This window comes from Perca fluviatilis, chromosome 7 (genome assembly GCF_010015445.1).
Source record: "Perca fluviatilis chromosome 7, GENO_Pfluv_1.0, whole genome shotgun sequence".
NCBI lineage: Eukaryota > Metazoa > Chordata > Actinopteri > Perciformes > Percidae > Perca > Perca fluviatilis.
In genome coordinates this window covers 31024498-31045335 of record NC_053118.1, presented here as the reverse complement: position 1 = coordinate 31045335, position 20838 = coordinate 31024498, and the positions used below count along the sequence as shown (strand labels likewise).

The following is a 20838-nucleotide window of genomic DNA, read 5'->3' as shown; positions in this document are numbered from 1 at the left end:
GAAGCTAAGCAGTTTTTCTGTTTTCTTACTTTCCTATGTTCTTGTATAAAATCAGTTATATACATTTGTGAACTTAATGCCAGTTATGAACATTCACTTTTATGGATCACCGTCATGTTTTTGCTTTTACATTTCCCTTTTGTGCAGAAATTATTTTTCTATCTATTCTTTTCCCTCCAAATAAACTTAGCACAAAAAGTAAGGAAATGTGTGTTTGGTAGATTATTTCTCTGCGGTAACAATGCTTTTTGGCAATAAATCTTATACCGTTGGAAAGCCTGTTTAGTTCCCTTTAAAATGGTGCCCCATTTGTAAGGAACATGCATTTGTGGGATGAGCGGCAGCGCTGAGTATGTGGGTTTGCCAAATCTTCTCTGCCATTGCCAAACAGGTTATTTTGCTGTTGCTATTGACACTTTAGAGATGAGATTCTGCAACCAGTGGCAATCCCATAGCTCAACAGTCTGGAACCGAACTCTATCCTCTAAGATGACAACGCTCGTCCCCACAGGGCGGGGTTTACCAGAGACTACCTCCAGAATGTGGGAGTGGAGAGGAGGGAATGGCCTGCCAGCAGTCCTGACCTCAACCCCATTGAACACTTGTGGGATCAGCTTGGGCGTGCTGTTCGTGCCAGAGTGACCAACATAACCACGTTGGCTGACTTGCAACAAATGCTGGTTGAAGAATGGGATGCCATCCCACAGCAGTGTGTGACCAGGCTGGTGACCAGCATGAGGAGGAGGTGCCAGGCTGTTGTGGCTGTGTATGGTTCTTCCACACGCTACTGAGGCTCCTGTTTGTGAAATGAATAAATTGCCAATATGTCTTGTTTCTTCAAACTTCAATCATCCAATCCACCAAACACCAAATTAGTCAATGGCAGAATAAGCTGTTTGGCATTGGCAGAGAAGATTTGGCAAATTTTTCATGGGCGCAACCCACATACTCAGCGCTGCTGCTCATCCCAGAAATGCACGTTCCTTACAAATGAGGCACTATTTGAAAGGGAACTAAACAGGCTTTCCAACGGTATAAGATTTATTGCCAAAAAGCATTGTTACCACAGAGAAATAATCTACCAAACACAAATTTCCTTACTTTTTGTGCTAAGTTTATGTTCCATATGTTTACTAACTTTGCTAGACTAATGCTAAAGGCATTGTTATTTAATGAGGTAAAAATGAATCCATATGATATCTCATGCAAATATAAATACAGTAGAAACCTGTGTGATTCCCAGTGGTTATGAGGGGTCTGCCAGGAGGGGTTAAAAAATGCAATTGTGATGCATTTGTGACAAATTAAAACGTTACTGCATCGTTCTCTTTTTTTCCCCTCGAAGCAGAAATTAGCTCTTCGTTCATCAGCGTGGTCATTAGTGTGACAACTGAACACAGTGGCGTCTTTGCCAACCAATCTGTGAAACTGAGGTAAGACACTAGCAACCCTCTGGACTGCATCTGTAGTTGATATTGTTAGCATTTTCTCTGGGGGGGAAGACGGGAGCCAATGTTCTTTTGAGCGACTTCACAGTCAGAAGAGATCATGTACTGTGAGGAGGCGGTGTGTGGGAGTGCTGGCTGGTGTCGGCCTCCGCTCTGCTCTCCTCAGAGTGTTTCTCCAGCTCCTGCAGATCCTCCAGCATCTCCTCGATCAGAGGTGGCATGGAGCCCGGGATCTCCATCTTCAGAGTCACCACCCTCTCAGCTCCTGTGTACATGTTTTTCACAAAGCACACATTACTGCCAGTTTTTGTCATTATCAGATAATGTGCGGTACATATTATAACAGATCTTATGTTGTGTTCACACCGACCTTGTAAATTGGCTTTGTGTCACGCTACTCGCGTGTGTGTGTGATCGCTCGAGTTGAATTTTATTTTAAAAGGTGCAGTAACCGATGCTGCGCGAAGATTGTTGATATTTGAACTCAACTGTCAGACAAATATAGCCTGGTCCTACCAGACTCTGGTACATTTCATTTGTACAGAGTCTGTCCACTCTCTATTGACAAGTGTTAACTTCCTTGAAAGCGGATACTCTGTTGAAGTTTAAAATGCAATAGTTTTCTCAATAGATCAGCCCAGAGCCACTCTGGATCTGCCATAACCAATCGCTAACATTTGGCCGTGACGTTGGCTTAGCATCGCTAGCGTTAGCCTTAGCCTTAACTCCTTAACCACTAATGGAAAGAGCTGGAAAATCTAACTTTTCCCGAACCCCGTGGGGAGGAGGGCCACAACATCATGGCCACCAACAAAACTCAGCAAAGATTGTTCCTGCTCGGGCTTTAACTTCTGGATATTCGGCAGCGTTGCCACAACGGACCGAATGGCTTCGCTCGCATCTTTCTCCGCCGCCATTACGGAACTACAACTCTAGCGCACGGCCTCAACGTCATCGTTCTCACCCACTCCCTCTGTTCGCTGATTGGACTGCCTCCCCCCTCTCACCCCCCGCCCCCATCAGTTGCTTGCACGCGCCACCTGGTGCTGATTGGCTGGAACAGTGTTGTTTGGCTTGAGCGCACCATTCTGTTTGTTTAGCATTTACACAGCCATGGCTGTGTAGGAACACATAGGGCTGGACGGTTAATCAAAACTTGATCAACATCGAAATTACAAAGCTATTATCGACGTATTTTTCCCATGACGATAATTTCGATAATTTATTTCTCCTTAAAAACATTCTACTGCGTGTGCAGGGACGGAAATTAACACTCGCCAGTCGCCAAATGCGGGGGCGGGCCGACCATAACACGCACAAACACTGGCCTTTCACTTTGGCCGCCGCAAATTCCCATCTATTCGTGTCTTTGCATTGGCTTTGTGGGAAATGCGAAATGTGGGCGGTGTGAACACACAGTTATAAGTTATTATATCACTGATATAATTTGTGACAAATGAAGGACTTTATGGAGAATGATCTACTCGCAGGGCATTGCTTCCTCACCTTTGGCACTGATGCTGCGCAGGTCAGTGATCTTCATAAGGGCTTTGGGGAACATGAGGGGCATGCTGGGCCGCCTTTTGCGGGAGTAAATCTTCAGCGCCTCCAGCAGCGGCTCCTGCAGCACCTCCACTTTAGACGGCTCTTCCAGGTCCTGTCGGTCTGTTCAGATAAACAAAAAAAGATGTGATGTGAATGTTTAGTTTGTTAAAGGAATAGTTGATAGCTTCAATGTATCACTTTCCCCCCCAAACCAAAACCAAACTATATACTAAGTTTAGGTTGTATTTTCTTCTGACATTCAGTACCTCCAGAGACGAGGCAGATGGCGCTGAGGAGGCCGCTCTCCGTGTCGTCCATCTGCAGTGGCAGCAGCTGGCCGGCGAATGTGAAGACCTGATCTGTCAGCGGTCCGAATCCGGCGTTGTGGATCTGGGTGCGGGTCAGGGTCAGTCCATCGGAGAACGTCATGGTGTCCTTGTCAGGAGTGTAGCGAGTGCAAATCCTCAAGATCTGGATGGAAGAAGAGGAAAAAAGAAAGACAGATTTAATAAATGTGTATGTGTTTAACAGGGGAACAAGTATAGTTAGTAGTAGTATGAAATTGTGGCACATGCCGTTATAATATGGGACAGAAGCAGCTGCAGAAAGACTTTTCTTTTTAAAAAATTACATCCTGTGTTGGCTCTAATCAAGCTGCCCATCATATTTGTACCCAAGTGTGCTCTTGCATCTCTTTATATTGTACATTTTATTTTTGCCAGAGGTAAATTAAATCAGTGAAAGAACAGCAGGTGAAGTTCAGCCTGCTATGCTCCACCCACCACACATCATAGTGAGACACTTTCTCAATCAGCTTGTTTTCAAGTCATTTGTATTTTCTCAAGGCTATTATAACCTCGACTGCAGAGAGAATCAAGCTTTTATACATTCTTCTTGTCAAATAAGTATATTGTATAATATATTAGAGTATTCTATGAGATGCTTTCCTGTTTTTTTGATCTACACCTGCTTTGATAATTTGCTGCTGCTGTTTTCTAATCATACAAACCCAAAACTTCCTCCATCTGTTTTTACATTAAAAGACTGCCTGCGGTTTAGGAAGACAAGATCACAAAATCTGTCAAGCTGAACCAGCAGAACTAATCAGACTTGTTTTTTTTTTCATATATTATTATTGACTTTAGATGGATAAATAGAAACATAGATAGATAGTATGCACTTAAAACATGTGCATGAATACAATATGCAAAATGTATGTAATTGTGTAGTTATATAACTTAAAAAAGACTTTGCCAGAAGTTACATTGAATATAATTGTAAGCCCAGTAAGAGTCCAGTCGGACCTCTGCAGCCACCCAGTCTGCTGATGTCTGCACTGCGACAGAATGGGGATGAGTTCAAAAGTTTGGTTAACTTTGCCCGCCCAGAAAATTTTGCCCACCCATGAGAGAGAGACATCATGGCTTTCAAACGAGCAAAGTGGCAGTTGGTCAAGGCCACACCCCCACCCTCCACCTTGCCCCCCCTCTCTCCCCCTCTCTCCTCCTCAATAGCTACAGACACAGAAATGGCACATCCTAAGGAAAGCTCATTGTGGGACTGGCTCTAGTGGCTAACCACTACTACCACTAATACTGTATGATGTCTATATAAAAGCATCCAAAGAGCACCATGTCATGGGACCTTTAAAAAAGGAGGATAACGTAATGCATTACATAACCTGTAGAGTACCATTCCTTCAGTAAAAAAAGCGAGAGTAAATGCTCAGGCTTTGGTGGTGATGATGAGAGACAGACTTGGCAGCGAACAAAGGAGGGCTGCTCTCTGCCAGCCGACCTGTCAGTTTGTACGAGTGTGTATGAGTGTATTTGTGTGAGTGTGAGTCACGATCCACAGAAGGTGTGAATCGCAGTAGGAGCTGTGTATTTATGTACACGTGCATTTAAGTGTAATTCAGGTCACTGAGTTTTTTGAGTTTGAGATGTCTGTTAAGTGTATTTTATTAGATTGTGATTTGGTCTATGGTAAAGACTGGGGGTAGGACTTGAAAAGCCCAGTCTTCTTCCTATCCCTTTTCTAGCTAGAGAGATGAACTGGCACCTCTCTAGCTACCAGTCCACCACCGTACTTTGGTCCAAATGGGGAGTTGAACCAGCGACCCTCTGGTTCCTAACCCAACTCCCTACAGACTGAACTACTGCCACCCCAAATATATACTGTATATATATATATATATATATATATATATACACACACATATATATACACACACACACCATTAAAATATAATTGATTATATATTAATCATTTGAAATAAAGATTTCATTAATTCATTCAAAATCGTGTGTGGTTGCAGGTAAAATACAACTATTTACATATTTACAGCTTACTAACTTATTTAAGTCATTATCACAAAGTTCCTACTACAATTTCTTGAAGTAAAAAGTAATTGCAGGAAACACAGAGCCGTACCAGGATGTCCAGGCAGGCAGTTTTGAGCAGAGTGATCTGGTCGGCGATGGTCAGGCCGGTGAAACCCGGCACTCGCTTGGCGAACTCCACCACCTTGATGATGCACTTGGTGGCGAGCTCGCTGAACTTGTCCCACAGCCCGAGGTCCAGCTGGATCCTGTGGTCTGAGCTGGAGTTCTGGATGGAGGAGAAAAGACGAAGAAGATGTTTGTAGTTAAAGAGATGTTTAGGTTCATGTCTCGGGGAAGATGCAGGATTCAGAAAGCCACATTAACGACGCTAAAAACACATGGTGTGAGTAGAAATGTCCAAACTAACCACCAAAGCATGCTGTTTGCATTGTGTGTTTAAGGTACGCAGATATTTCAATTAAATCGGCACTGATTAAATTAACACACAATGATAATCTAACTTTGACAACAACAACAGCAGCCATGATGTTTGCTTTCAATTCCTTTAGTAAATGGGGACAAAAGCAATTTGAGTGCAATTAAAAACGGAACACAAATGTCGGTACTCCTGCCTGCTTCTCAACACTGGGGGCGTACCAACCGTTGTCTACTGTAAGTAATACACTGACTATGTACTAAGTACCTCAATTCAACCCCACTTCAAAATATCAAAACTATCCCTTTAAGATACCTTTTTGCTACAAATCACATTCAATAATCCTACATTTCCCATCAGGCTTTAAGCTCATGGGGAAAAGCTCAGCAACTCAACACTTGTTTTGCCTCTCTTTTGTACATTAATAACTCACCTCACAAAGCAATGTTTAAAAAAATAAGAGAAATGTGTCAAGTTTTGGGACAATTTAGCCACTATCATGTATAGGTCCTGTTGTATTTTTTCTTCATTCTAACCTTCAACTATCACCCATAAAATACTAAATCAAATGAACCTCTGAGAGGACCGCTTTGACCTTTTTTTTCTTGCAGATTATTTTCTCTCTGTAGAGGAATATTATTTCAACAGTCAGGTCTCAGGTCGTGACTCACTGTGGTGTATTTTCCCAGCTGGCAAAGAGAGGGGAAGGTCTCTCGGTGAGCCCTGCAGATCTTCTCCACTATCAGGCCGAGCTCCGCCGTCAGCTCGTACGTCTCCATGATGGTCATCTTCACCGCCTCCTTCTTCCCCTTCCTCTTGTTTCTGTCGTTTCTCACTGCTGAGGAGAAGAATGTTATAAGAAGGTTATAAAGATCTTTAGGAAATAACTAAAAGGGATTCAAACAGTTCAAATGATGGTGCTTTCTTTAAAAGTTATAGTAAAAAAACATTTGGCATTTTGATGTTGTTCTTTCTTAAATTTAAAGTTTGATGTTGAAAATACAAGATACCTATTTTTTGTCCACACAATTCAGAAAAGACAAAGACATTGTTGGAAATGATAGAAAACAGTGATCTGCACAAGAATCTTATTTAACAGTGACGTCTGTAGATGCAAGGAGGAAGGAAATAGTGTATATACTGTATATATATATATATAAAATATATATATATATATATATATATATATATATATATATATATTTATATCCAAGGTGTGTGCATACATAAATGTCACAATGTAACATTGCTTGACTTAAATTAAAGTCAAAGGAGCATAAACAACACTGTGAGCTTTTTGAACAAAAAGGGGGGACGTCTTGTACCAATGTTTTCCAGACCAGTAGAACACCGCGTCTGTCTCCTAGCAACAGCAGCAGCTCTCAGTCATGTCAGTCAACCCCTGCCAAGTGAAAAACCCACCCAGAGGCTCGAATCTTAGATAAAAGTGAATTGAATCTTAGATACTGTTTCCACAAACAAATGCCCCCCAAAAAGATGTATACTCTTCTGAAATATGGAAAAACATACCACAACAGCTCCAGTATTATTATTACTTCCTTAAATAAAAAGTGAGGAGAATTTAAATGCCAGTTTAACTTTTAGATCCATATTCTTCCCCATTTTTTTTTTTACAGAGTGACACTTTTCTGTATCATTTAGTTACTCGTAACTTCCGTCAAAACACGGACACCCAGATGCTACGTTCAAGAGTAATTGTAAATCATACAATGTCACAGAAACAAATACTGCTAACACTGATTTTTCTGCCAAAAGGCATCATTTTGTGATTAATTACATGCCACTTTGCAACACAGATAAATAGCAGAAACCTTATTTATTGATACATAGCAATATTAATCCAGCTTAATGTTACTACAATGTATATGCTGGTCGACAAGTAGCTAACGTTAAAGGTCACATGACATGGTGCTCTTTGGATGCTTTTATATAGACCTTAGTGGTCCCCTAATACTGTATCTGAAGTCTCTTTCCCGAAATTCAGCCTTGGTGCAGAATTACAGCCACTAGAGCCAGTCCCACAATGAGCTTTCCTTAGTATGTGCCATTTCTGTGTCTGTAGCTATTGAGGAGGAGAGAGGGGGGGCAAGGTGGAGGGTGTGGGTGTGGCCTTGACCAACTGCCACTTTGCTCGTTTGAAAGCCATGATGTCTCTCTCTCATGGGCGGGCCAAATTCTCTGGGCGGGCAAAGCAGAGAAAGGGGAGGTAACCTTGCTCCTTATGACCTCATAAGGAGAAGATTCCAGATCGGCCCATCTGAGCTTTCATTTTCTCAAAGGCAGAGCAGGATACCCAGGGCTCGGTTTACCCCTATCACCTTTTCTAGCCACTGGGGGACCATAGGCAGGCTGGGGGAACACATATTAATGTTAAAAAACCTCATAAAGTGACATTTTCATGCCATGGGACCTTTAATGCTAGCTAATGCTAGGTGGATAACATTATAGGGTTACAACATCGTTCAACACGCTCATAAAGTTATTAGTAGTATGATTGTTTTGACCATGGATAAAAGCAGCACTGTGCTAACCCACAAATAAGTTCACTAGTAACGTTAACGTTAGCTGTATAGATAGACGATTAATCTAATGCTAATTTAGCCAGCTAGCTAGCACACTCCGGTCTGCCTGCCTCACTCCCCCGGCACAAAGAGACTTCATTCGGGATGATAGCTGACAACACAGCAGGGACATGTAGCAATAGCTAGTTACCGTTAGCCCCAGCCGGTGCCGGGTGCTTACGACGCTAACGGCAGTTTAATGAAGCATCGGGAAACAGAGAATATCAGACCCAGGCATCCTAGTCACAACATCGGCCATCCATAATGTTAACTAACTACGTCTCCGTTAGCGCTACCGGTGTTTGTACCGAAAATCTCCTCCCTGCTGAATTTCTCCCCCCTTCGCGTTCAGCTGTCCTTACAGTTAGCTAGCTAAATTAACCCAACAAAAGGTGGGTTAAGCACCAAAACGAATGGTTAAGATTATAGAAAAGTGAAGGGGGAGATCAGGCAGCTGGGAGATGTTCTGCTGCTACTGACAACGGCAAATGAACATCCTCGCCGTCCTGGAGATTCCCCCTGCAATCCGCACCCACACCCGTCTCTCAGCCTCGTTGAGTAGCTAGCTAGCGTTACAACAAACGACGTCCGCCCGGTAAAATCCAAAAGGTGACATTGGCATGAGAAATATACTGTGATAGTGTGGTTTTAGCTGCTGGCTAATCATTAGCCAGCAGCTAAAACCAGCTAACGTTAGCCGCTAATGTTAGCTTGCTGGCTCACTAGCCATGGCTCACTAGCTAACTGGTCAGCTAGCTACCAATACAGATTGAATCGTAATCGTAAGAAAAACATAATTATGTTGGGGAAACTGCAGCTATTTTATTAGCATGACACGAATAAACGTTACTAAACGTAACGTGAATAAACTTGAATGGGTAAACTCGTCCGTGAACAGATGCATTCTAATCAACGATAGTGTTTAGCAATAAAAACTCCCATAATTCCACGCAACTTCCCAACGTCATCAAATGTCTGTATTTACAATCCACTGTTTTGTTTGAGAGACCCCTAGCGGCAGAAAGTTACATGCTCTTGTCTGTTGCACTACTTTGCTTTATTGTTCATTTCCTTTTAATGTTTATTGTGTTCACCATACTGTACAAATTCCTTGTAAGTGAAGATGCACATTGCAATAATTGGGGGAATGCTGTTCTACAGGATTCCACCTATTGTTATTCGATTTTATTTATTTTTAATTTGTATTCTATTCTATTTAATTGCTGTATAGCCTACTGCTAAAGGCTGTTTAATGCTTCTGTGTCGAATCGACCTCTCGAAAAATGTAACTACACGTCGCAGCAATGCACGTCGCTCGGCCGTGGCTTGGTAGCATTGCATTTCCCCTGACTCATTTCCTGGTTCTCCTTCTCCGTAAACAACATGAAATCAAGGAGAGGGTTAACTTTTCCTGCTACAAATTTCCCCCAGTGGTCAGAAAACACAGGGGAGACACTTTGTTTCTCTCACTATGATTCTAGAGTAAGTACTCGCTCCAATGCTAATCGCCGTCACTCTCTCACTTCTCCCTCGCTCTAACACACTCCCCACACACACACACACACACACACACACACACACACACACACACACACACACACACACACACACACACACACACACACACACACACACACAGTCTGGCTCAACACACAACAGCGCACAAGTTTAAACATCAGGCCACTTATGTAGGCTACAGCGAAAGCTCTGTGTGGAGCCTCCGCACAACCAAAAAACGGCCTTAAGTGTTGCCCCAAACTAAGCCTGTAAGACCAGACCAAAAGTAAAAACAAGTAAATGTGGACATATTTTAGCCAGATAGTTAAGTTTTGGTTTTATTACTGAGGTTTAGAGACCAGTCACTCAGAGGAATGCCTCCATTCCAATACAACGGAGATGAATGGAATTTCAATGGTGGTTCGTAAAGCCTCTAAAAAATAACATAACATTTTTTAGTGGAACTCTTTCTCTGGTGGAAAATAGTTTCCAATGAAATCAGTCGGCAGTAGACTGTGTGGATTAACTGTTAATCCAGGGAGCATGTGAAGCCGGCTGGCGCAGCCTAACCAGGTTAGTCTTTCATAATCACTTCGTAACCGCGTCAACACGTTTCAGTGCATCCCACTGACTCGGCTCAGGCAGCTACACACATGTCAGAGGAGCTACTCAACAACCCCCTTCCCCTCTTCATCTCCGGGCGCCCTACATTCAGTCGTCATTGTGTGAACCCTCCAAGTGAGATCATATTACACACTGAGTGACTGAAGCGGCCAGCCAGCAGTTACATAGCATCCACCTGTCTGCTACATGTGATGTATTTATGTAATGTGTGTGTGTGTGTGTGTGTGTGTGTGTGTGTCTGAGTGTGAACAAGCAACAATGAGAACATGAGGATGGGTGGATCCTTCACTGCTGCCCTATGGTTGCCCTCCTACACATAACACACACTCTTGTTATCTGGGTCGACGACTTTGTTCCGCTGGAGATCAAGTTCACCGAGAATTTCTCAATGAGTTCCACATTGGTTTCCTGAGGGAGTTCTGCTGCCACCCTCAATATGTAGCAGGGATTAAATGCGCAAAGCATTTAAAAATGACATTTCAATGACTCAACAGCACCCTGTCTTTCCAGAAACTGAATAAAACACTTTTCATGAAGAAATCTGAAAAAATAATTTAGTGCTGTTAAGTTAGTTTTTTGAAAAGCGAAAGCTAGTTAGCCCAGCTTGCCAACATTAGCCCAGCTTTCTAACGTTAGCCCAGCTTGCTAACATTAGCACTGATTCCCACTGGTTGTTATTTTTTCGGTTGTTTTAGCTGTCCCTCTTTCGTGTATGAAGCCCCGGAAGGGTCATGGCGAGATGTTTTCAGGGGACTACTTTTGCTTTACCTCGCAATATGTTTTGCATTCCCACGCAAAGCTTTTCTTTTTCCATTCCTTCTGAGCCATGTGTCTATTTCCACTAAGCTGCCCAGCGCAATGAATCAGCTTGTTGCATTTTACTCTGAGCTGGGAATTATGCTGATATACTGCTCAATGGGCACATTCGTATCTCATATAGGGTATAATCAATAGCCTATTTCTTAAATGTATATAAAAGAGAATGTGTGATGTCAGAGGCAGAGGCAGCGCTGCCTGGAAGATGACGTTGGAGGCTTAAAACACCCAATCAACTATGGCTACAACCCTTCCAGTCACCTATATGTTCATTTTCTACCTGTAATAGTCTATATTTCTGCAGGCTATACTGTGTGGGACAAATCAGTTTAATTACATCAGATTTATATCAATAATGACATCACAGTCTGCATATGGGAAGTTATGAAGTAGCAATACCCGATATGGCATTACATTCTTATAACAGCCTGCTGTCTAATTAAAGTATATGTCCAGGTTGGTAAAAGTGTCTAAGTCTACAATTTGGTAGCATGGCTTCTACTGTAACACATTTGGGATCTAATAGGATTGTATTTGCTTTCAAATTAGATAAAATGGTGTTATAATAATTTACAAGTATTAGGATATTTAGTTTTAAATTTATAGTGTCTAATAGCCTATTTAGGTGGTGTCTAAATAGGTTAGATCTGTACGTGTTTGTTTACTGTCTGATAAAGAATATATTTATCTGTCTAATTTGATACAACCATAGAAATAAAATGGGCACAAGCTAGATTAGCAAAACATGAGCGGAGCCTCTATAAAGCTCCGAGGGGAGCTGCAGATTCTCTGATAATTCGATCAGTAGGCTATTGGTTCATCGCCACATGCAACACACGCACTTTATCTAATCATTCATTTAGGAAATAGTTATTGATTATCGAACAGATATGAATGTGCCCATTGAGCAGTAGGCTATATCAGCATTCCCAGCTCAAAGTAAAATCCAACGAGCTGATCCATATTACAGTAGTAGTACAGCTGCCCAGCTCAACATGGCGTTGAGCTGGGCAGCTGAGTGGAAATAGAAGAAAAGTTTTGCGAGGGAACGCAAAATATTGCGAGAGAACGCAAAACATATTGCGAGGTAACGCAATAGTAGTCCCCTGATAAAATATTGCCATGACCCTTCCCGGCTTCCGTATTCGTGGGTCCACACAAGGGCGTGAGTTTGGTTTCAGAAGAACATTGAAGTTGAAGGTCTTAAAAATAAAATAAAAAAATTATAGTTTCAAAAAACTCAAATAATGTGATAAAAATGTGAAATTCTCTATGATAATTGCCAAATTATTAAAGCACCATTCCTACTCAAAAATCCCATTTAGTTTGATTTATTTCCATCTTTACTAAAATAAACACTGTTATTTTAACTGAAGACAACTCCCTGCTGCTCATTAAGCTTATTGCTATGAGTGCACATGGTAATAATTAAAGATTTCTCTTTCATATGCATTTCTTGCACTGTGGTTTTATCAATCACTTATGTAACATGTTACTGCTTACGCAAAAACATGGAGTTGATAATTCACATTTGTGATACTGTCCTTTCAGTTACCTCTTAGAACTTTCTTAAATTAAATGAAGAAAAAACTGAGGTGGTTGTTTTTGGAGCAAAAGAGGAACGATTAAAAGTCAGCGCTCAGCTTCAAACGATAATGTTAAAAACAACAGTCAAAGCCAGAAATCTTGGTGTAGTCATGGACTCAGACCTGAATTTCAACAGCCACATTAAGACAATTACAAAGTCAGCCTATTATCACCTTAAGAATATATCAAGGGTTAAAGGACTTATGTCTCAGCAGGATTTGGAAAAACTTGTCCATGCTTTTATCTTCAGTAGACTTGACTACTGTAACGGTGTCTTTACAGGTCTCCCTAAAAAATCAATCAGACAGCTGCAGCTGATTCAGAACGCTGCTGCTCGAGTCCTCACTAAGACCAAGAAAGTGGATCACATCACTCCAGTTCTGAAGTCTTTATACTGGCTTCCAGTGCCTCAAAGAATTTATTTCAAAATACTCTTGCTGGTTTATAAATCACTCAACGGTTTAGGGCCAAAATACATTTCTGATCTGCTGCTACACTATGAATCATTCAGACCTCTCAGGTCGTCTGGGACACGTCTGCTTGTTGTCCCCAGAGACAGAACTAAACAGGGAGAAGCAGCGCTCAGTTTTTATGCTCCACATATCTGAAATGTGCCAAATAAGGGGCCATCCACACGGAAACGTTTTTTTGTGCAAACGCACATGTTTTGCATCGTTTAGGCCGACCGTCCAAACGAATCCTGTAAACGCACTGCCTGAAAACGCACTTTTTTGAAACCTGGTCTCAGGGTGAAAAAAATCAGAAAATGGCTCTCGTTTGGCTTCGTTTGGACGGCGAATACAAATCCGTATCGATGATGTCATCGCCACACCCCTCTTTTACACCCTCTCTTACCCACGGCCGCTGACGTACACAACTGCGGTGAAGCTAAGCGAGCATATCCCATCTCCATGGTCAAACCAGCTCACTTCATCTAAATACTTTGTCTGTGCTTCCCTGACCCTTCCCTCTGGATTCTACACAAGATATATTGCTAACGTTATGTAGCTAACGTTAAACATCGCTAAAGTAGCTGACCGCTCCAGCAGCGAAGTAACGTTAAAGTTAGCTGCTATGGCTATCTGTTTATAAAGTGGAAGTAGACAATTTATCAACTGGCTAGCTAATCTGTCTGCTTATCAACTCCTTGAACGGATTATAGTAACTTTTACCACGGCTTATTGTAGAAAGGCTACTGCAAGAAAAACTTATAGATTATCAAAAAGACATAATTCATGGATCATTGATGTTTGTTTGACTGCCGATGTTAGAGCTAGCTAACGTTAGCACGCTAACACAGAGCAGTGGTGAAAGTTATTATAGTCCACGGATGTATTAAGAGAAGGTAATAATCTGGTCATGTTATGATGGGAAGTGGAAGTGACTATGCTCTTCTTCTCCGTTTTTTGGTGAATTTCTGTAGCAGAAACAGCGCCGCCTATAGGCATGGCATATGAAGTAGCGTGTTGAGTCATTTACAAGTGGATTCGTTTGGACGCAACTATTCTTGAAACGAATCCAGGGAAGACGGGTAAAAAAAAAGATCGTTTTGGTAGCTGCCTTGCCTTGCGTTATATCTTCCTCTCTCTGATCAATGGCATTTATAATCCACTGTCCACCACCTACTATCTACCCTGTCCTTGAAGGTGTCATCATGTCCTTTCAATTTATTCACAGCATTCAGCATGAAGAGGATGTCTTAAGAGGCCTCCTGCTGAGTCAGAGTCGATCAAACACTTACACTCCTTAGACATTCCAGCTGCAAAGCACCTCTGGAGCCGACAGTACTGACAGCGGTTCCTCGTGATCTTGTTGATGATGCAGTTTCTGTCTCGGTGGCAGGTGTACACCATGTTTTTCTGCACACTGCGGCGGAAGAAGCCCTGCGAAGGCAACAGGAGAGTAAAGAGAAGACATTACTAATTTAAATGACCAGAGTCGTCTGGAATCATTTTGACAATGTGAACAGGTATATTTATCGTTATACTTGGAGTGTTTATAGTGATATTGGGGTTATGTTTTGTCCAAATACAGCAGTCAATAACTGACTAATCTTGCATTGCCAATCTTGCACTCCACAGTGCTGTATCAGCGCTGGAGTATGGTCTGGCTACACTGCTTATCTATTCTGGGACGCTCTAGCTTGTTTGTATTTCTTTAAATGTATCACAACCGTCATCCAGCAACAGTGCCCTAGCAAAATAAATAGTGGAGATAGCTGAAGTGGAGGGAATTTAGGCTTTATACCCCAGCAATGTAGATCCATTGAGCCAGACTAATAACTAACTAATGTGACAGGACACAAAAAGACATTGTGCATAAATGTATTAGGCATTAAGATATTTACTTCATTCATGGTCAGGGGATTACCAAAGTAATTAGGGTACCTCATGTGGGAACCATGAATGTCTCTAGAAAATGTCACACAAACTTAAAATTGTAGGGTAAAAACAACACAAATCTGGAATTACACAAATCTGATTACTTAAAAGAGTGTGTCTAGAATGAAGTCACAGTTACTGTAATATTGACTGGACAACAACTTGCTCACACGTTTATTTATCAGGACAAAGTTCAGGCCCTGTAGTGATATTGGGGTTTTCTCCGAGCAAATATAGCAATCATTAACTGACTAATGTGATTTACAAATTTACTTGTGAGCTTTGGAGGTGGTGTCAATTAAAATATTTCATCCCAAAATGAGACAGACATCTTCCTTTTTTAGAGCATGCCACATATTTACAAAATGAGAATACAAGTTTTTGTACTTTTTTTTAGAGCATTTGGAGAGATGTTGTGAAGCGGACAACAGGGCTGACATGTTACCTTGCAGCCCTCGCAGGCGCTGACGCCATAGTGGTACCCCGAGGATTTGTCTTGACACACAAAACAGGGCTTGTAAGTGCGAGGAGGCGGCAGCGGGGAGGCGGGGCTGGCGAACAGGTCGTCTGAGCTGGAGCTGGAGCTCTGGCTTCCAACGGCTGCAAACATACAATATGACACTGTACAACACTCATAAACAAGCACAACAGGGAGACTGTAACATACTGTAACTCATAGGTCGAAATCTTTTCACTTATCAAAGAAATCTGATTCCGCACATGATGGCGGCATGAAAGTATATCTTTGGGTTTTGAACTTTTGTGAAATAAAACAAGCTATTTGTATGTCTGGCTGTGGGAAATTTTAACAGGCATTTTTCACAATTCTTTTTGACATTTCATCAATCGATTATTATGGGGCTGTCAATTTTTGATCAAAATTTGAACTTTTGTTTGAACATGGGTGTAACTGTAAGATAATTTAAAGAAGTTTGCCTTGTGATCCAGAAGAGGGCGCTCTTAAAATTCTTGAAGTAGTGCCCTTTATATAGAGAATGTGGCCAACTCAAATCATGGGCGCCATATTGGATACCAACGAATATGCTATCTTGAAATAAATTGCTTATTTTCACCATAAACAGGTATATACATGTTATTATCAACGTTTGTCAATATGTAAAAGGCAGCTATAGGAAACTCCGAACAACATCCCCGTCCAAGCTGTTTCACTTTCCCTCCAATATTATTATGAACATAATAAAGACACCTGGACTCGGTCGAGACCAAAAGCCATATGACTATGGCAAGATCACAAGCATTTAGGTACATGGAGTGCTAGCAAAAAAGCTAACGCTAGCATAAGGCTAACTTCAAATTTCATTCATTTCTAAAGCAGTGTTAGAACTTCTTTGACAACATGGTACACATTAAAGATAGTATTACTATATTTGTCCTATGTAATTTGTTATCATATCTAAGAGAGAAATTGACATTTACCTCACACAATGATGAGCAGTCACTTAGCTAGCTTCCAGTTTGCTCTTTTCACCTTCAGCTCCCATACTTTTTGCCTTTTTGGTTTACGGGGGAACTTGTGAAATCTTTTGCCGCTTCCTTGTCTTTCAGTGCAGCCAAACGTGCAACAGTTGGGCATTTTTTCCGTGATTTATGATTTTAAATAATTTATAAAATGTTTCCACTATTCCCTGCACTATGTCAATGGGAATCAGATGATGTTGGTATCCAACATGGAGTCCACGAAACCCGTGACCAACTCAGAACATTTGATTTAATATACAGCGCTGTCTTGAAGTATTGCATGCCCTGTCACTATAGTATACCCTACACTATAGTATCGGGTACTATAGTGTATCGGAAACCCGATTTGTTCAGGTCCCTGACAATGGTCTCTGTCCAATGGGATATCCTGACCCTAACCATTCGAGGTCAATGCCTAATGCCTCTTCACCTATCGGTAAACTAAGCTAATAAATGAAAATGGAAAATACTAACACTGAAGCATCTGAGAAGCAGTGCATGGAAATATTTTCGGTCCTACACAGTAGATTGCAAAATTACAAACTAACGAAAATAAGCTTTTCACTAAGCTGTTTGCAGAAAGCATATATCTGCAACTAAGAAACCAAGACTACCGAGTGAAACCCAAACTGTCTCATGAATAAGGAGAGTTGGTGCTCTGTCCAGAGAAAACTGGACTATTCACCAGTCCTAAACCATATTATTTTGGAAATGTATTTAATGTAGAATTTACCTCTCCATAACATACATCTGCACATATTGTAGCAAAGACTTTTCTCTATTTTTCCAGTTGACTGTATCATTTCACAACAGTCCACTTTAAAACCACTTTCGAGAGGAGAATTGCTCCATTCTGTGGGGCTCGCTCAGCCTCCCCGCCGGCTCTCTGATCGCCTCCACCGAAAACAGAGAAAGACATTTTTGAAAATGGGGACAAAACGAGAAAAATTGCCCATCTACGTCCCCTCAAACCCGTGGCCTCTGATTGAACCTGGAATCAGCGGGTCAATTGAGGACACCCCCATCCGCCGAGCGCTCTCCCAACAGAAAACAATGCAGGAGCATGCCACAAGCCCAGCTGACTGATGAGAGGGAGGGAGAAGAAACAGAAAATGTGTGTAGTGGGGCGGTGTAAGTGATTTGGTCGGGGGGAAGGGAGAAAGAGGTTGCCCCCATCCCAATTTAGGTGGTGTTACGTGATGTACAAGACAATGCATTGTGTGAGTCAAATAGCTGCCTGAAAGATAAGGAAATAAGTTTAAAAGGCAACTTCAGTGAAAAAAAAGTTGTTTATATGCTTATTTGTAGATGCTACATGCTGCTTAATGTTATTTTGGTTGTACAGATATTAAGAAAGAGGCTATATTTTTGATAAACTGCTTCAAGCTAAATTAAACATCGATAAATCATAATTAAATAGAATATTCCCTGTTGCAGCCCTAGCAACTAATTAACTTATTTCTCAATTATTTGTATAGGCCTATTCGTTTATTCCATAAAATGTCAAAAAGTAGCTCATAATAATGTCCTAGAGCCCAAAGTGACATCTTTAAATTGCTTTTATTGTCCAACCAACAAACCAAAGCCCACACAATTTTTATTTGCTGTCATATATGACAGCCTTCTTTTCTTACTGTTAAAACAGTTATATTGTACATATTCGTTTATTTAAGTTTTTGTTTCTTTTACATGTATTGCTTATTTCCTTTTAATATATTTATGTTTATGTATGCACCATCAACCAAGGCAAATTACTTCTAAGTGTTACTTACTTAAATCCTTTTGTGATTCTGCTAATGTCACATATAGTCAGTCACGGGGGCCATCTTTCTGCAGAACAAGTACATTCTGTACTTTTACTTTTGAATTTAATTTTAAATTCAGGACTTTTAATTTTTTTTTAAACATTTGTTGTCCTTGTACGTCTTCCACCACTGACAACAGTCTGACTTTCCTCTGACCTCCTGAGCCAATGACCGTCTGGTGAACCCGCCGTCCCAAACACAGACCACCACACTGCCATGAACCGCTCTGTGCTTTAAAACAGTACCCTGTTTACTGCTGCTCTCCATGCCCCCTTTGCTGCTTAAAAGAAAACTCCTGCAAGTAGAAACTCATCATGAAAAGTATCACAGTAAAAAATTTAAGAGTGTTTTCCTTTTACTTTAACCTCCCCTATTGGGCATACATAAGCAGTGTACAAAACAAGTATTAAATGGGGTTATTATAACAATATAATGTAGTTTTACACAGCTATAAAGACTTTTTTAAGTGTTTATTAATGTACAGTACATATCAACTTCTGCATGAAGTTCAACTACACGACACACACAACACATGTCTGTAGTACACATACTGTACACACCTTCTGACAATGGCGACCTACTGCAAAAGCCCTTGGCAAACATCCCACATTACTTGTTAGCATTGAGAATTTTAATGGGATGGGCCACATATCTTCATTATCCATCTACCTATCAATGCACCCTGTTTTGAAATGTTATTCCACTGGGACAGTTGTTCTCATACATGGCCTAAAATTAACCTGTTCATATTTTATGATCCATACTGTTAACCTGTTTAGATGTTTTTGTCATTGTGTATATTTAGTATTTGCACCTTATTATTTTATATTGTCACTCTATATATTTACAGTCTTACTACTTTGTAGTGCAACTGCTGCACACCAATTTCCCTCTGGATAAATAAAGGGTTTTCAGCACACCTGGCCAGGTAAATACCAATAAATACAGTCAGATAAGGGATTTCACTTGAAAATTCATTAGTATATGCATGGCTAAAATGGTTTACCTCTTTGTGACTACACTCACCTGATATAATGTTTGTTTAGCCAATTATATTAAAGTATTTTGAGAGTCTAAGGATGGAGGGTGTTAAACACAGATTGTAAAAGCCCTTCGAGGCAAATATGTGGTTACCACAAATTTGAAAATAAACCACTTCTGATTTTGGGCCACATGAATAAAATAACTTGATATAACGTGATTGATAATGAGTTGATATTTTCCTTATAAAACCACATGTTCACCAAAACATCACTGCAACAAAAATTGAACCCAAACATATAGTTTCCACCTACATTGCGAGCACCGGTGCTGCTGCCAGTCCGACTCGGTCAGCTCGGGGAAGAAGGCTGCCAGATCCTGGTCCTGCTCCTGCAGCGTGCATGCCGGGCTGGATGTAGAAGCGTACAAGTCCATGATTTCGCCCGGACCGAAAGCTTGAAATTCAACATAGTCAAACATTTTCTGGTTTCAGTCTTAGCGAAGTCCGTGTGTCGATGTTAATCCTTCACAGCAGGGTTTTTTCTCTCGGTTTTGAGTTTAATGCAAACGGTGTTTCAACTGTAAAACATGTCTGTGATGCGTTCAAAGGGGCGTGAGCGCTCAGGAACGGACCTATATTTCCCACAGACGGTTTGCATGTTGCAGTAGAGAGACGATAACCGCTAAACACAACCAGATTTGGAGGCTGTTTTGCATAACAAAGTTAGTCCCAGGACTTCGTCCTCTTATCTCTTCTTTATTGACGAATGTCTCAACTCAACCTGCTTCATACTAGTTATGTCAGAGCGAGCGATGGTGTTGCCTAATGTATGCGAGTGAACTCCCCGTGAACCTCCTCCGCTGCTGACCTCCGCATGACCCAGCCGTTGTCTGACATCACCAGCAGCGGTTGGAAACAAAGTCCTTTGCTCAACCACGGTGGACTAAAGTTAAAGTAGCCCACCTCAATTTAAAGTTTAACTTGAAAAAAGTATTAAAATATATGCAACAGAACCAGAGTTATATTTTTTAAAACATGGCGCCTATGCTTACAACAATGCAACTGTCAACAGTTGAAAAAAACGGCTGGAGATTCGGGTGTGTTATGCTAGTAGCATCAATGTGCAATGTATCTAAAGTTACTGTAATTGTAGCCTTCGTTTATTTACTAAAGTACTGTAGTAACAGTACAATTTGAAGCTACAATACTTTTTACTCCACTACCTTTGTTTGACAACATTAACAACATAGTTACTTTACAGACTCAGATTATTACTGCAAATTATACCATGGTCTGGGTGAATACTCAATTCTGATTGGCTGCAGAGTGCAT

At 41.1% G+C, this 20838-nt stretch overlaps 1 protein-coding gene across 2 annotated transcripts; it reads right to left on the bottom strand.

Moving 5' to 3' along the window:
• Positions 1-928: 928 nt before the first annotated feature.
• LOC120561533 (retinoic acid receptor beta-like) lies at positions 929-20352 on the bottom strand. Of its 2 annotated transcripts, none has more exons than XM_039804660.1 (8): positions 19820-20352; positions 15686-15840; positions 14601-14742; positions 6425-6588; positions 5427-5603; positions 3260-3464; positions 2955-3113; positions 929-1713 (listed from the first exon to the last, which is right to left on the bottom strand). In XM_039804660.1, exons 1-8 carry the CDS (start codon positions 19983-19985, stop codon positions 1547-1549), a joined length of 1335 nt encoding a protein of 444 aa, XP_039660594.1. In that variant the 5' UTR covers positions 19986-20352; the 3' UTR covers positions 929-1546. The 2 variants fall into 2 exon arrangements, with proteins under 2 accessions (XP_039660594.1, XP_039660593.1); XM_039804659.1 differs by having other exon boundaries at positions 930-1713; positions 6425-6591.
• Positions 20353-20838: the final 486 nt, after the last annotated feature.